This window comes from Anolis sagrei, chromosome 1 (genome assembly GCF_037176765.1).
Source record: "Anolis sagrei isolate rAnoSag1 chromosome 1, rAnoSag1.mat, whole genome shotgun sequence".
Taxonomy (NCBI): Eukaryota; Metazoa; Chordata; class Lepidosauria; order Squamata; family Dactyloidae; genus Anolis; species Anolis sagrei.
The window spans coordinates 145007891-145024983 of record NC_090021.1 but is presented as its reverse complement, the minus strand read 5'-3'; the positions used below and the strand labels follow the sequence as shown (position 1 = coordinate 145024983).

General features: G+C 38.5%; 1 protein-coding gene across 2 annotated transcripts in view; it reads left to right on the top strand.

Annotated features, from left to right (window-relative positions):
* Positions 1–17093, top strand: part of SNAP25 (synaptosome associated protein 25) — a 72738-nt gene that overhangs the window by 38078 nt on the left and 17567 nt on the right. For both annotated transcript variants that reach the window (XM_060785806.2, XM_060785799.2), the window contains exons 2-3: positions 9217–9352; positions 10723–10764. In XM_060785806.2, the coding sequence (XP_060641789.1) occupies positions 9281–9352; positions 10723–10764 (114 nt within the window). In that variant the 5' untranslated portion in view covers positions 9217–9280. The remainder of the gene's footprint in view (positions 1–9216; positions 9353–10722; positions 10765–17093) is intronic.

Genomic DNA, 17093 nt, shown 5'->3' with positions numbered 1-17093 from the left:
GAAGGAAAATCATAGGATTTTCCATGTGTATTTGGGTTATTTTATGTCTTTCTAGTGAGGAGAATAGATTTATCACAGAGTGGACCCAAATTGGGAATTTCTTCCACAACTAGAGTTAGACCCCTTCTACACTGCCATATAATCCAGATTATCAGATTAGATAATCCACATTATCTGCTTTGAACTAGATTATCTGAGTCTACACTGCCATATAATCCAGTTCAAAGCAGATAATCTGGATTTTATCTAGCAGTGTAGTAGGGGTTTTAGTTGTGATGAATTTGTAAGAACAGAAATCCAGTCAGTCCTCTTCTCTAGGTATCGAACTATCCATGGCTTGAAACTATTAAAAATAAAAATTCCAAATGAAACCCTAATTTGTCATTATATACAAGGGACACCATTTTACTATGCCATTGTAAATAACAGGACCTGGTCATCCATGAATTTTTGCATCCATAGGGTGTCTTGGAGCTAAATATCATGGGCCTGCTATACTCAGAACCACAATTGTTTCTATTCTTAGACTCAAGTAGTAAAATTTTAAATATAGATGTCAATGGCAAAATCTATCACTTGCCTCCATTGTTTGGCAACTGCTCTTTAGAAGGTCTTTCTGGGAAAGGAAAATGGCAGAGAGCAATATGGCCAGCAACATGCAATATTCCTTATCCCTGCAGTTCCTTATGGTGTCCGTATCTACATAGATCCATATTAAACGGACCAAGAAAGGATGGGAAATGTAGCTTTTCCAGATAAACAGTTGATATCATGTTTGCAAGCAACTGACTGGAAGACATTGGGATGGATCCCCTTCATACTGTTGGATTTGTCATACTGAGAATAAGCATGTGGAAGAGGGTTCTCTGCCAATTTTCCCTTTCCCAGAAAGACCTTCTTTCTGGGAAAGCTAAATGAGCTAAAGACATTTACATTGCTTTTGGTTTTGGCTGGGTAGAATTAAGCATATGCTTATTTTTATGATTACATGCAATGAGCATTAAAACGGACTAACTTTGTATCTACTGTGCCCATTATAGTTATACTGACAGATGCCAGTAATTTAATTTTTTCTTTTTGTTAAAGCAAAATCCTCCATGAAATTTAACAGAATCCGTCATTTTCCTGGCTGCAGTAGAATATCCAGAATGGTAGATTAGAAGGGTTTCTTCTTATGTTTTCAAAGCTGTTAAAGGTCTTGTGTGGCTGTGTTTTGGAGGAGATGGCTGGGGGCCCTTCCACATAGCCATATATCCCAGAACATCAAGGCAGAAAATCCCACATTATCTGAGTGTGGACTCCGATAACCCAGTTTAAAGTACACATTTAAGGATTTTCTGCCTTGAAATTCTGAGATATAGGGTTGCGTGGAAGGGCCCTGGCAGAACTATCTCAGGGTTTTTCTCGTCTTGGAGGGCCCTATGAAATTCATGGGTTGCATAGGTTGAGGGATATCTTGAAGAAACATATACATAGTCATGGAAGTATATAGTCTAAAATAGCTTGATCTTAATGATAAAATGTACTGCATGGATCTTAGGACCTTTCCGCACAGTCATATAACCTAGAATATCAAGGCAGATAATCCACAATATCTGCTTTGAACTGAGTTATCTGAGTCCACACTGCCATATAATCCAGTTCAATGTGGATTTTATATAGCTGCGTGGAGGGGGCCTCAGGGTTCAAGCAGGAGTCTGAAGCTTTATACCAGGCATCCCTAAATTCTGGGCATCCAGCTGTATGGGATTCCCACTCCCAGAATTCCTGACCATTGAACAAACTGGCTAGGAAATTTGGGAGTTGGAAGCCCAAACAGCTGGAGGGGCGCAGTTTAAGGATGCTTGCTTTATACTATCATTCGTTTAGCAACAATAATATTTCCCTGGACAGAATGTTATTTCTTAAACATATCAGAGATCCATCAATGGTAAGCGGCCATGGTGGTATGGGAAAAGCCTATTGCAATGATAGAACCACAAACTCCAGCACTGCACCTATCAATGCACTTCAGTGTTTTTTTAGGTTCTCCTAGGATGAACAAAGCTCATGCATTTCACCACTCAACTCAGAAAAGAATAAGGCTTCTTTTTAAAGTAAGAGTTAGGCTACAATAGTTACACTGATCCATAGATATGTCATCCTGGATTTTGGGATTGATTTTTTGAATAAATTTCTAGACGTTTACATGAGTATATATCTATATATATATAATAAAAGTGAATGTCTGTATGTATGTGGCAGCTTTCTGGTTGGCTGCCACTTTCACAGGCCACTGTGACCAGCATGAGTGACGGACCTGGACCAAACTTGGCACACACAACCCCCATGACCCCCTTTACATCCTGGGAGGTTTGGGGGAGGACAGACAATGGATGACGGGATTTGTAGTACTTTCCAACCCTTCGGTTCCCACAGATGATGGGACTTGAAGTACCTTCACTCATTTCCCAAGACCATTGTGACCCTCACCCATTGACTGATCAAGACCAAACTTGGCAACAGAGCCGTCATGACCCACTCTACATCCTGGTGCAGTTTGGAGGAGGATGGACCATGGATGATGGGACTCACAGTACCTTCAGTAACTTCCTGAGAGCACTGCGAGCCACATAAATAACTGATAAAGACCAACCTTGGCACACAATGCCTTTCTCAAATAACCCGGGCACCACCGGGTCCCCAAGTAAGTAGTATATAAAACATAACATTATCATTCCATGAACCAATTTTGGCTCAGAGCTGTGAGGGCCCTTCCACACAGGCCTATATCCCAGAATATCAAGGCAAAAAAAATCCCACATTAACTGAGTGTGGACTCAAATAACCCATTTCAAAGCAAATATTATGGGATTTTCTGCCTTGACATTCTGGGATATAGGCCTGTGTGGAAGGGCCCTGAGAAATGTATTTTTTTCCCAATCTGATTCAGTTTTTTGCCAATTAAATGTTGATTCTCAATTCATTTTTTCCTAGCTTGTACTTTGCAGCAGAGCTGTGACATTAATAGCACATAATTAAGAAAATTGATTCCAAAGAGATTATGCAGAAGTGAACTGTGTTGTCTCTGCATGACTTGTAACTGTAAATTCAAAATGATACTTCTAAGTGCAAGTAAGTAATCTGATTCAATCACTAGACTCTTTCTTTAATAAACAAAGATGAGTCAACTGTCCCATGGAGCTCCATAAATTATCCGTAAATACCGATATACAATTACTTTTCTTTCACAAATGAAAATTAAAAGAACCACAGATTAGGAAATACTTCATCAGTTCTGACCCATGTGACTCTAAGGTAGCTGAAAAGCTACAGTCATCTGTTCCTAAATTATCTCCTGCTGTGGGTGTTATAGCTCATTAGAAGCTACAATGCTATAAATAAAAAGTCTAAAACTTGCCAAGATTCAAGGCTGTCTAAAAGGTGTTACAGGACTGAATAATGGTTAATAAGATTGAACAGACAGGGCTGTGACTTTTCCAAAATATTGGTCTATAAGACTTGCATCTCCTTGAGACACTCATTTTATTTATCGTATCAGGAGCAACCAGACATTTGTATTACAATTTTAACAAAACAAACAAACAAACAGACAAAACACAAAGTTTGCAAGCTTGGTAGTTGATTAAATGTCCTTTGACCAGTAGCTGGACACTTGGAGTGCCTCTGGTGTTGCCGCAAGAAGGTCCTCCATTGTGCGTGTAACAGGGCTCAGGTTGCATTTCAGCAGGTGGTCTGTAGTTTGCTCTTCTCCACACTCGCATGTTGTGGATTCCACTTTGTGGCCCCATTTCTTAAGGTTGGCTCTGCATCTCGTGGTGCCAGAGCGCAGTCTGGCCAGCGCCTTTCAAGTTGCCCAGGGGGGAGTCTCTCATTTGGTATCAGCCATTGATTGAGTTTCTGGATTTGAGCCTGCCACTTTTGGATTCTCGCTTGCTGAGGTGTTCCAGCAAGTATCTCTGTAGATCTTAGAAAACTCATTCCAACACCCCTTCCTCTTGTTGTGAAGAAAAAAAATATAAGTGTTAGACAGGCCTTGGGATAATCTGATGTTCTGCCAATTTTTGCCCTGTTTGTTAAGAGTAATGCAAGAAATAGTTCATGGTTAAGATTGCAGTGGGATATGAAAGACAATATTTGAACCATTTAAGACACAGTCCTATGGTGTTTATAAGAAAGAAGACTGATCTACTGATATTTTTATTTATTGGGCCTTATCTGAATACTTATTTTTTATTTATCATGTCAGAAGCCAATTGAGAATACAGTTTAATGTATAGGAAAACCACAAAGAAAGTTAAAACTTAGCATTATACTACATTTCTTTTGATCAGAAGCTGGCCACTTGGAGTACCTCTGGTGTCGCTGTAAGGAGGTCCTCCATTATGCACATGGCAGGGCTCAGGTTGCATTGTAGCAAGTGGTCTGTGATTTGCGCTTCTCCACACTCGCATGTCATGGACTCCACTTTGTAGCCCCATTTCTTTAGGTTAGCTCTGCATCTAATTTGTCAGAGCATAGTCTATTCAGCGCCTTCCAAGTCTCCCAGTCTTCTGTGTGCCCAGTCATCTGGTATCAGCCACTGACTGGGGTTGAGGGTTTTAATCTGCCACTTTTGGACTCTTGCTTCCTCACTGGCACAACCTGGGGATCACAACCAGACACAGTGAAGACATCTGTCCTTGCACTTTGCTATTCTGCTGCTGAATACACATGCCCAGTGTGGAACACATCTCCTCACATTAAAATACTGGATGTGGCTTTTAACAAACATGCTGCATTATCACAGGATGTCTACACCCCACACTGCTGGGGAAATTATACTGTTTAGTTGGTATTTCGCCACCTGATATCCATTGGGAAGTAGCAGCCTGTAACTCCAAGTGGCCAGCTACTGGTTAAAGGATGTTTAGTATAATGTCAAGTTTTTAAACTTTGTGTTTTTAAATACATTACAACTGTACCCTCAATTCGCTTCTGATATGATAAATAAATAAGCCTGTAATGAAAGGATCCAGGCATTGACATCTCGAGTCCATCCTCTGTTCAGATATCAGCCAGCAAGTCAATGCCTTATCCAAATAAAGAAATATAATAAAGAAATGAAGAAAAATAAAGAAAAAGAAATAAAGATAAAGATAAAATAAATTTAAAAAGAAAGCCCTATCCAAATAAGGAAATAGAATAAAGAAATAAAGAAAAAGAAGTAAAGGGGGAAAGAAATAATGAGAGTGAAATATGCACATTTGAGACAAAATCAATAGTATTTTTAGGTTAACGTATTTTGTTTTTCATTTTTTCCTTAGATTTGTATGATAGTTTGCAAAATACTTTGTTGATATGATATAAGGCCCCATTTTTAAAATACACACACACACATGAATAAACTGAAGAATACTTTCTATTGATTACATGCGCTTTGTTTGCCAAGTCTGTAAGATAGCAGTTATGTCAACAATCAAGCAATTGCCTCTAGTTCAGTTTTAATTAACAGGTGGATATTAGCAGGAAGAATACTTTCTCCTTGACAGAGGTGATTTGTCATCGAGGAAAAGCAAACATTACTGGTGGCTTGGAAATTAAAATAAAGTCTGGCAAAACGGAATTCTTTTCATAATCTGATTAAAGACTCATTGATTTACTTCATTTATGAAGGTTACTCTCAGGCCTATCACTTCCCCACTGTGATCTTATTCCAAGTGGCTATTTCAGCTGCTCCACATGAACATACATCCTGTAAATGATGGAATAGAAGTCTGAAACATTCAGAAAGCAAGAGGTTGGGAAGAACTGCTACTACAAAAAGAAACCTACTGGGCCACCAAGTATCATCCCACCACCAAACCAGCATGGTTAACAAAGAGATGTGGGAGAAAGAGAAAAATAAAGAGATAAAAATAATACTAGTGACATTTTCATTTATTTTATGGGAACATGTGTTAATGATTGATACTGCTTGGGCCTCTCCTATCCAACAGTTTACCAAGAAGCAAATGATAACCTCCTTCTTGCAGATGTTGAGTTCATATCATACTTAGGATACACATATGCCTCTTGCCCTTCATTAATCTACATAGTATTTTCTTCATCTCTCACCTACATGCAGATTCTGTGGACTGCTACAGTCATGTGCCTTTCTCGTGCTTTACATACAATCTCATCACATGAGGAAATTTCAGCATCCTAGGACATTTCTGCCCCAGTTGAGAAACAGAGCCCCATGCCTCTCATCACATGGTGGAGCTTCACTTCCAGTGAGCCTCTGTGGCTCACTTGGGGCAGCAGCATCCAACAACACTGTGCCACCAACATGGGAGCTTCCTCATGTTTCATTAAGAACAGGGCTACCATGGAGGAAAGCTGCACATGTGCCAGCTGCCAGCAAAGCGGGGCGCAGGGTGCTGGTTCACCATGGAGATTGATGAATTGATCCAGAGGACCTCATCAATGTGATGAGGTCCATAGATTTGTTTCCTTTATGTCAATAAAACTAAGTATTTATTAGGGCTGGGCGGTTTCGTTTCGTTAATTCGTAATTCGTTAATAATTCGTTAATTTTTTCAATTACAAAACGATAACGAACCATTCTGGAGCAATTATTAAAAAAAACGAATTTTCAAAAATGTTTTGTAAATGCTTTGTATTTCGATATTGTATTCGTTTCGTTATTGTTTTGAGGTCGTTTCATTATTATTTCCGCATGTCTGGGCCAGTTTTATGGTTTAATTAGTGAAAAAAAATTATAATATCACACCAACAGTCAACAACAGAGGGAGAGGGAAGCTTCAGAAGGTTTTGGAGGTTTTTTAGCGTATTTCGTGGTCGCGTCTGCCATTAACGAATCGATTCGTTATTGTTTCGGAAATCAATTCGTTAATTTTTTACCATTTACGAAAATTTGTAAATATCGAACTTTTTAAAAGGAAAATTTTGTAATTATTTTAAATATCGAAACAAAAAAAAACCCCAAATACAAATCGATTTTAGAAACAAATTTTTCCGTTGTTACCCAGGCCTAGTATTTATCTGCTTGCTGTACACTACCATATCATGTACAACATAGCTAGATGGATTTACACAAGATCTTGAGTGTATGTTTTTGATCAGGGATCCTCAAACTTTTTTAACAGAGGGCCAGGTCACAGCCCCTCAAATTGTTGGAGGGCTGGATTATAATTTGAAAAAAAAAGAATGAATTCCTATGCACACTGCACACATTTTATTTGTAGTGCAAAATCATTTTAAAACAATACAATAATTAAAATAAAGAACACTTTTAACAAATATAAACTTATTAGTAATTTGATGGGAAGTGTGGGCCTGCTTTTGACTGATGAGATAGGACTGTTGTTGTTGTTGTTGTTGTTGTGTGCTTTCAAGTCATTTCAGACTTAGGTTGACCCTGAGTGAGGGCCGGGTAAATGACCTTGGAGAGCCGTATCTGGCTCCTGGGCCTTAGTTTGAGGATGCTTGTTTTACATGGTCCAATATTCACTTTTGGAGAGTTTGTGGAGTCAACATACTACTTTTTTCATTTATAGATTAGCACATCATTTGAAAGACTTTGACAAGTTTAGTTCAAAAATGTTCTTTCTATGTACAGCTTTATGTAATTTTATAATTTTATATAAATAAAATTATGTCTCCCCATATCTGTGGTGATTTGGAGAAGAACAGCATAGTTTTCTGAGGGTAGCAAGGAAGCACCTCAAGGCATTTTTTAACAAATTATTTCACATTGCAAACTAATTTACAAGGACTAAATTCAAAACTGCATTCAATCCTGCTCCCCTCAAAACAACAAAAAGGAAACCTTTCCATCACAAATGTTGAAGTTGTATGGAGTGTAAAATCATTGGTACAACACAGGGTGGGATATGCTGTTCCTTAGTTTGAGCTCCTCCATGTCCAGAAACTAGCTGATAGATTTTGGCCTCCAATGAACAGTTTTCAAGGCCTTCCTCATTACAGTTTCATATTCAGAAAACGTAATTTGGTTTTTAATATTCCTTTGCTTAATACCTATCAAAATGAAGCCAGAAGATGAAGCTGCTGGGGCCATTGGTTTCCCCCCACCTTCGGTTTGCATGAGATGCTTATGGCAGAAGAGTATGAAACATGACATTCTATGATGGAGAATATTCTTGTGGGAAATATGAACTGTGGGAAAACTCACAGTACTTAATTATTTTTGTGAGCTGTGTCATTAGGTCTCAACCCAAGCAAAAGGCAGCATATAAGTGAAATAAAAAGGTCATTCTTTATTCATAATACTTTATAATATTTTAAAATAATTTCTTCCATCTTTTTTTCATATTGAAGCGACTCCATTAAGGAATACCAAATAGAAGAGCTGCATAGTGCTCTGTTGGTTGTGAGCAACTGAATCTCTCCAACTGGAAAGCGTTACTTCCATTTGTAACTTTCCTGTTTTGCCTACCACAGGAAATCCATTAGGGAGGTAAAGCAGAGTAGCTCCACAATGTATTTCAACTGGGAGCACCACGAGCTATTTCTCAGAAAGCACTCATGGGGTGAATTGTTGTTTTGTACTTTTAAGACATTTCCAACTTATAATGATTCTATCATAGAGGTTTTCTGGGGTTGAGAGGTTGTGATTCACCCAAGGCCACTAAGTGAATGCTTTTGGTCAAGCGGAGAATCAAACCGTGATCTTCAGAGTTGTAGTCCAAAACTCAAACCACTTAACTATGTTGGCTCTCGTGATGATGCATATTGTCCTTTAAAATGCATGGTTCTATGCTGATGCCAACTTTGGAGAAGTTCTGAGTGCTTGGAGTAAAACCCAGATGCCAACTTTTCACTTGGTGAACTTTTTCCATTAGGTTTGTTGTTCGATGAAGGCTGATCTATTGTCTTTATAAAAGAGAAATGAATCAGTTCTGTCTCATGATTCTACCAAGCATACATTTGGGTTCCTATTCAAGAGAATGACTAACAGGCCAGAAATAGAACAACATCACCTTGGGAACAATCTATGAGTGTTCTCTGGCTCACAAGAATTGCCAGCCAATGTTAAATGATTTGATGGTGAGAGCCATAATCTAAGAAGGACTTTGAAAATGCTAGCATTGACAAACACATAGTCAAAAATGATTTGTTGGTGATAATGCTAATTAAATGGTGTTTTGAGAGATCAGATCAGTTTCCAGCATGTAACATGTTTAACATTAAACTTTATTTATTTTAAACTAGGCTTACAAGCAAGACAAAGGAAACTTCTTGATCCAAGAGCCGCGGCAACACATTCACCGCCAAAATGGCAGAAGATGCTGATATGCGCAATGAATTGGAAGAAATGCAGCAGCGTGCTGATCAGATGACTGATGAGGTGAGGAGGTGTGGTCAAAACCCAATGCAAGGAAACCCCATCATGTCCACCAGCTGAGATTTCCCCCAAATACATTCAGAGTTAAGACTGGTTTATGAAATCCCAATCGGGCCCTAGGTGTGCTGACTGTAATCTTATACATCGAACAAAGTGAGAGTTCAACTTGAGAGCTTCACTATATAAAGTAGGCATTCTTCCATTCAACTACAGCCCTTCCACTATCTTAGACTGTGAGAATTTAGAAGAGTCACCAAAGTGTTGGATTTGTTCCGATGAAGATAATATTAATGATGCCTAGAGATGGTGGGTGTTTTACTCAAACAAGGGCACTAGATGGCTATTTTAGGTTTTGCCACTGAGATTCCATTAATTTAAGCTAGTTTTTCTTGTAGCTTTCAGTGGGCTTCTTGTTGGCCATCCTAGGAATACAATGTTGGACAGAGTAGACATTTGACCACAGCCCTTCTTCTAATGCAGTGGTTCTCACTCTGTGAGTCCCCAGGTGTTTTGGCCTACAACTCCCAGAAATCCCAGTCAGTTTACCAGCTGTTAAGATTTCTGGGAGTTGAAGGCTACAGGTTGACAACCATTGGTCTAATGTCACCTAGGTATGAGCCAGAGGTGAGAAAACCATGGCTCCCCAGAAGATAATGAAATTAATTTGTCATCAGGCCTAGTCAGCATTACTGATGGTCAAAAATGATATTGTAGTTCAAACTCCTCTGAGAACCACAGATTCCTTGCCCTTCTATAGAACTATCTGTCCATCAGTCTGGATATCTATAACCAAGCATCTGAGTGCTGCTTTGGGGCAGGGTGATATATAATAAAATTATATTGAATTATTTTGCTTCTTACTAAAGACTGATGGCTTCTTTTGGAAATTGACCCATGAAGGGTCACCATCACCTAGAACTATCCTCTGTTGCTGATAACCATATAGCTTTGTTCAATCGCCTTGAGATCCAAATGCTGCAAGGTTCTTTCAACATCCCATTCTTAAAAGCCAGGTCAGAACCTTGGCCTGTTCAGTTATATCAAACCTGAAGCATCCACGCTGTTGTTGTGGGAAACCAATTGGAAGAGAAATCATATGGTTCAATGGGAGAGAATGTTCAGTCAGGACTGTGGAAACTCATATTCAGATCACCAAAGTTCTTGTTCAGTTCACCTTGTGGCAGCTGCTATTTCTCAGCTTAATTTAAATCATTGGTAGTTGTCAAAATAAAATGAGGGGGAGGGGGTGTTGGAATATAATGACTCTGATTTCTCTAATGTCCTGAATGTGCCCAAGGTTACTCATTGTAACCAGTTATTATGAGTAACATGAGCTTACCAATTGTCTATTTTTCTTTCCTTTCTTCTTTCAGTCACTTGAAAGCACTCGTCGTATGCTGCAACTTGTTGAAGAGGTAAGCATGTCATGATTTCTGACTAATATTTTTCTGAGACATTTAGTCTTTTTTTGTATGAATTGATCCCTCTTGAAGCCCAAGAAGCAAAATATGATGAACATTATTTGCCTTATTCAGATTATTGGATCAGCATGAAAACGTTTCCCAAAAGCAATTGTTTTACTTTTCAAACCATTTAGTTTAACAGCATGAATTGTTATGTGCCTTCAAGTTGTTATGACAGCCATAAGGCCAACCTATAAAAAAAACACATGTGATAACTGACACAAAATGCCAAAGATTTTTTAAATGTGTTTGTGACTATGGGCAGATGGCTCTGATTGGATGCATACAATTCCTACACAAAGAAAGCTTCTGAATGATTTATTTCAAAGTATGGTAGAAATAGAGCTTGAAAATTTATTTTTTAATTACCATGGACATTCAAATCATTACTCAGTGGTCCCTTACTGGCTTGTGGATTTGGAGTTGTTTTCCCACAAAAGTAACTTTTCCAAATTCTGGGTAGGAGTACACCTAATGTCAGAAAAGACAATTTTATATTTTTGAATGAGTATGGTATGGGACAGGGACCATTAAAATAGTCTTTAAATTTGATATATGGCTTGGACATACAAAATACCTTAATTGATTTAAGGGTTTTATATTGTCATAAAGGTATCATCATAAAGATTGCAAAGAACCCATCTCAATACTGCTAAAAATCCAAAATCTGAAGGATGAATTGAAAAAGATAATGTGTATGACCTAGTCTTGTTTAGATTAGACTAAAATAATATTTAAATCCTCCTGCCTCCTAAAGAAATATCTAAAGGGATTGGGTGAATGGAGATGAACAAAGGACAAGGGTACCCCTCTGGGCAGATATATCTTCTACTGTGTAGACTAAGTATTCACATGACAGTACAGCAGTGAATCTTGTGCCAGGCTTCACTGCAGACTTTAAAAGAGCTATCCATGGTGCTGAACATAGAGTTCAGTTGCTTAAAAAGATCCTTTAAACTTTATACCAGGGGTCCTCAAACTGTCACAGTCCCTCAAACTGTTGGAAGGCCTGATTATAATTTGAAAAAACAACAACATGAATTCCTATGCACCCTGCACATATCTTATTTGTAGTGAAAAAACTCTTAAAAACAATAAAATAATTAAAATAAAGAACAATTTTAACAAATATAGTAAACTTGTTAGTATTTCAATGGGAAGTGTGGGCCTGCTTTTGGCTGATGAGATAGGATTGTTGTTATTGTGTGCTTTCAAGTCATTTCAGACTTAGATTGATCCTGAACGAAGGCTGAGTAAATGACCTTGGAGGGCTGTATCTGGCCCTCGGCCCTTAGTTTGAGGACCCCTGCTTTAGACTAAAACCAAAAGGAGAAGATTCACTGTGTCCATTGAGATGCAAGCCACCATGACTCTTCCTTTAAGTAGATGCACTCCTGTGTATGTAAACCAGAGTTTAGTCATTCTGAGTGGTGGGTTTTCGGAAAAACAATGCAAAATGTACTTTTTGATCTAAATTATGTAGAGATCATGTTAATGAAAACTTATCTGGTTTATCAGTACAGTATCAAACCATTCTACAGTGGGTATTGTGTGCTTCTCTGACAGCAGAATGAATCAAAAGGTTCTGCAAAGTACAGGTCATGCTAGAGCCAGCAATAGTGTTTTCCATGGTTAATATCAACACAATGAAAAATCAAGAATAAAACAAAAATCATCATAATCATAATATCTTAAACCTTACAACATCCCTGTAAATTAGATCAGCATTATTCTTTCCATATTGCAAGATAGGAATGACAGAAACAGATGGGAGAAAATGACTGGCCTAAGGCTGTCTGCTGAGTTCTTCAGGGAGGCCATGTTCAAAGCATAGCCTTTCTAATTTGTAACTCTGGGTGCATCTACTGTAGAATGCAGTTTGACATCCCTTTAACTGACATAGCTCAATGCTATGGAATCATGTTATAGTTTGTTGAGATACCAGCACTCTTTGGCAGAGGAGGCTAAAGACTTTGTAAAATTATGATGATTCCATTCCATTGCAGTAGAATCAATGCACTGTAGAATCAATGCACTGCAATGTAGAATTAATGCACTGCATTAATTCTACAGTCTAGATCAGAGCTTTCCAGACATTTCATACTGGTGAAATGCCACTTTTAGACTTTCATCATTTTGTAACACAGTCATTCGGTTTTAATGACAAACTGGAGGTTAAACCAACTCCTTATAAGAGATAAAGACACATGCATAAATTATAAACAAAATGTAAGGGGACACAACATCTCTCATGAGAATATTTCATTGCTTATTTCAACTAGTCTAAGGTTTCTCATTACATTTGTGTGACACACCTACACACTGGAGCTGACACACAAATGTGTCATGATATACAGTTTGAAAAGCTCTGGTCTAGATACATCCATTTAATACTCTGATCTAGAAATATCAATTTAATACTATACAGTTCAGGCTTTGCTAGAATAACAAGGGAAGATACCTTGGTTCACTTTCAGAAGTTTGGGACCACAGTGCCCCAGAAGAACCAGTCATCAGGGCCTGGGTGCAGAAAGCTGTAGTCCAGAACATCACAAAGTAGATGGGAGTTGAGTTTGTTTCACTCAACATCAGTACAACTCTATCAGAGTGGCAGGCATCATTTTTTTATTTCTGTTGTATTAAAGTCATAAGACTTTCAGAGGTCTTTCCAAATATGACTTACACAAAGCATCTGTCACTTTTGGACAAAGGCCACGACTGTCCCTGCTCTTGCCATTATCAAATGATGAGGTGTTGGGGGAAGAAGAGGAAATACAGCTTTTGAAAATGAATGCCTTTGGCTTATTTAAAACAATGTAAGCTGAGACCTCCTTACCTGTAGGGCTGGGCAACCACGGAAAAATTTGTTTCTAAACTCGATTCGTTTTTTGGTTTTTTTTGCGTTTCGATATTTAAAAGAATTCCGAAATTTTTCTTTAAAAAAATTCGATATTTACGAAATTTCATAAAATTACGAAAAGAATACGAAACGAATACGAATCGATTCGTTAATGGCGGACGCGACCGCACAATACGCTAAAAAACCTCCATATGGGACAGGGGGAACTTCTGAAGCTTCCCTCTCCCTCTGTTGTTGACTGTTGGTGTGATATTTATACTTTTTTTTTCACTGATTAAACAAACAACAGCTATAAAACTTGCCCCAGACATGCGGAAATAATAACGAAACGATTTCGAAACGATTTCAAAACGAATACAAAACGAATACGAAGCAATTACGAAACGAATTGAAAATTCGTTTCGTTTTTTAGATGCTCCTGAATGGTTCGTTATTGCTTCGTAACCAAAAAAACCCGAATTTTTAACGAATTACGAAATTACGAAACGAAACCGCCCAGCCCTACTTACCTGCATGACAATTTATAATTTGCCCCATAATCTACACAAGTCAGGAAGAATGTTTGTCTTCTGTTACCAGAAGTCTCTCCACTGAATCAGATGGCAAATAGGGATCTTAAGGAGTCGCCGCAGTGGAACATTCTTAAGACTCAAATCTATTTCTGAAGTACCTGAAAGGTTACGAAGGCAGCTTTTAATAATTCTTATGACCACAGAAAGTGGCAGCAACATTTGATCCAGGAGTATTATTTTTAGCACATTGTGATGCTTAAGGCCAATGTACACAATTACATATAACATTAGGTTCATTGTAAATCAAGTCTGCCTGTGTGTGTCTGTGTGTGTGTTGCCAATATGAATTAATGAGTGGGTCATCTGAGCATTCAAGGAGTCAAAATTTTGGATTTTTACAGACCTCCCTAAAATCTTTACTTGAAACCTGATTTCATGGAATGCCCATTTGGATCCAAACTGATATACATAAAATAGGCTGTTTATTGACCACACATATTGGCTACAAAATTGTCTCCAGATTGTCCCATGAATCATTCCTTTTACAAAACAAAGGGTGTTATAAAATTGCCAGTCTCTGTGCCAATGGATGTGACCTGCATGCCTTTTTCTAGTATGCAATAGCTTAGATGAGATTCCTTCATAGTGTATTATTCCCATTTCATCCTCTGGGGATGGGATGTGGGAACTTCTGTATGCATACAAATCATGTATTCAGCAACGGAGGTGCTTTTGTATGATCTTAGGAAGAGATGGAAATATCTGAAGGTTTCCTTGCATATGTCACTTGATTGCACTGAATCTTGTCTTTGACCCAACTAAAACATGCCCAATATTTACAGAACTTGTGCATCACAAAAAGAAGAATCAAAGACCAGTCAACTAAATGGGCCTTACTCTCTGTTGGCATGGAGAGTCTCTATTGTCCAAATAATGGACTTATAATTTAAGTAAATGCAGGCAAAGCAGCAATGAAGATAAATTTCCTAATAGGCCACTGGAATTCTCCAACCTAATCCTTCATTTCTTCAGTAACATCTCTCTATTTCCCTTTTTGTTTCTTGCAGTTTCTTTTATCTATAGCTCCCCACTCTTCCAATAGTTGCAGATGCTCAATACATCATATACACTCACATGTACACACATGCTCATGCACATGCACACATACACACATACACACATACACACAGAGGCACTTTACCTGGTGCCACTTTTGCTGAAGAATGTGACCATGAATGAAAGAAAGAAAGAAAGAAAGAAGGAAGGAAGGAAAGAAAGGAATAGAATGGTTGTGGCATATTCACAGCCTCATCGGAGGAGGTGAATTTAATGTCCAATGATGCTTTCACCCCATCTAATCTATGGAGCATCATGCCAGACATCACAAGACATCATGTGACTTCCAGTGGAGGTCCTGCCCCCAACCAGGGCAAAAGCATCACTAGATGCTTTCCCCTCAACATGGAAGGCTTCCCGTATTGTACTGACTCCAGCAGAGCCGGCACAGGACCTCACCAGGAGGGCAATGCTTTCTCCATGTGATGGGGAAAGTGTTGCTCAGAGGGAGCTGTATGCAGTGTGCCAGATTTGCTCTGTTTTTTCCCAGATGCCAAGCAAACTGGGATGTTTTGCCTGGCCTTTCTGATGATGCCCTTTCTGATGAAGAAATGGAGCATCTTAACACTTAATCACCCTCAGACAACTTGAGAATTCACCAGTACCTGTAACACTGTCCATTTTCCTTCTCAAGTATTTCTCTCTCCTACCTACATCCTTATGTCAATTAACTATTCACTTGTCTCCATTCTTCTTCTCTTCTCCTTTTACAAATCTAGTGACTTTCTGGAATGTTGAATGGGAATAGCTCAGTGGAAGGGCACCTTAAATTCAGGCAGATGATACCAGGTTCAGTCCTGGCATCCTCATGTAGGGCTGATCAATGCATCAAGGTATTGGCGTAAAATGAAGAACTTTAGCAATAGGAAGTGATTTATACTTCCCAGATATGTCAGTTCTATTCAAACTGGAAGAAACAGTCCTTCTAATTAAGACGTTTGATCTCAGAGTCTATTCTGAATAAGGAAAACAAGAAGAAAAAAGGATATCAAGGATGTTGTCCAGGGGACGCTTGGATTTTTTTTGATATTTTACCATCCTTGTAGGAGGCTTCTCTCATGTCCCCGCATGGGGAGCTGGAGCTGACAGAGGGAGCTCATCTGCGCTCTCCCCGGATTCGAACCTGTGACCTGTCGGTCTTCAGTCCTGCTGGCACAAGGGTTTAACCCACTGCACCACCGATTGTTGTTATTTGAAGAAAATCTAGGAAGAGGAGAGATTGAGCATACATACAATCAAAGAGGAAGATTGAGCATACACGACTTTTCATTCTCTTATATCTATATTGTATATATAGATTTAGTATGACTGTTGTTGTAATATGGATGTAAGAATTTATCTCTGTGTGTGTACACAATGAATATTTAAAAACTTTCATATGCACATAATGTGTGAGCCATGCTGGAAGCTTGCCCAAATAAATACCTATGTACCTAAGTTCTACATACAGTCAAAATTTGAATGGTATCAGTACAGTGAATAGAAAATCATGTTTCCTTTTAAAGAAACCCATTAGTGTATTACAGGAACCATAGCCAACACCATAGTTTTAAAATGAATTGTGGTCTGGTCAACTGGGGTAAAGCAGGGGGCTGAGAGAAGTAGAGGCAGACATGATAATTCTCTTGCTTAAAAAAAGGTTCTGCATGTCCTCCTTGTATCTTTAGGCAACTGACACATCCCTTTAGTGTCTTCTAGCTTCTGGCAGTGTTACACTGTCCTGGTAGATTAATGTCTCAGTAGCCATCTTCAAAACAAAACCATTATGCTAGAGCAGATGAAATAAAAATTAA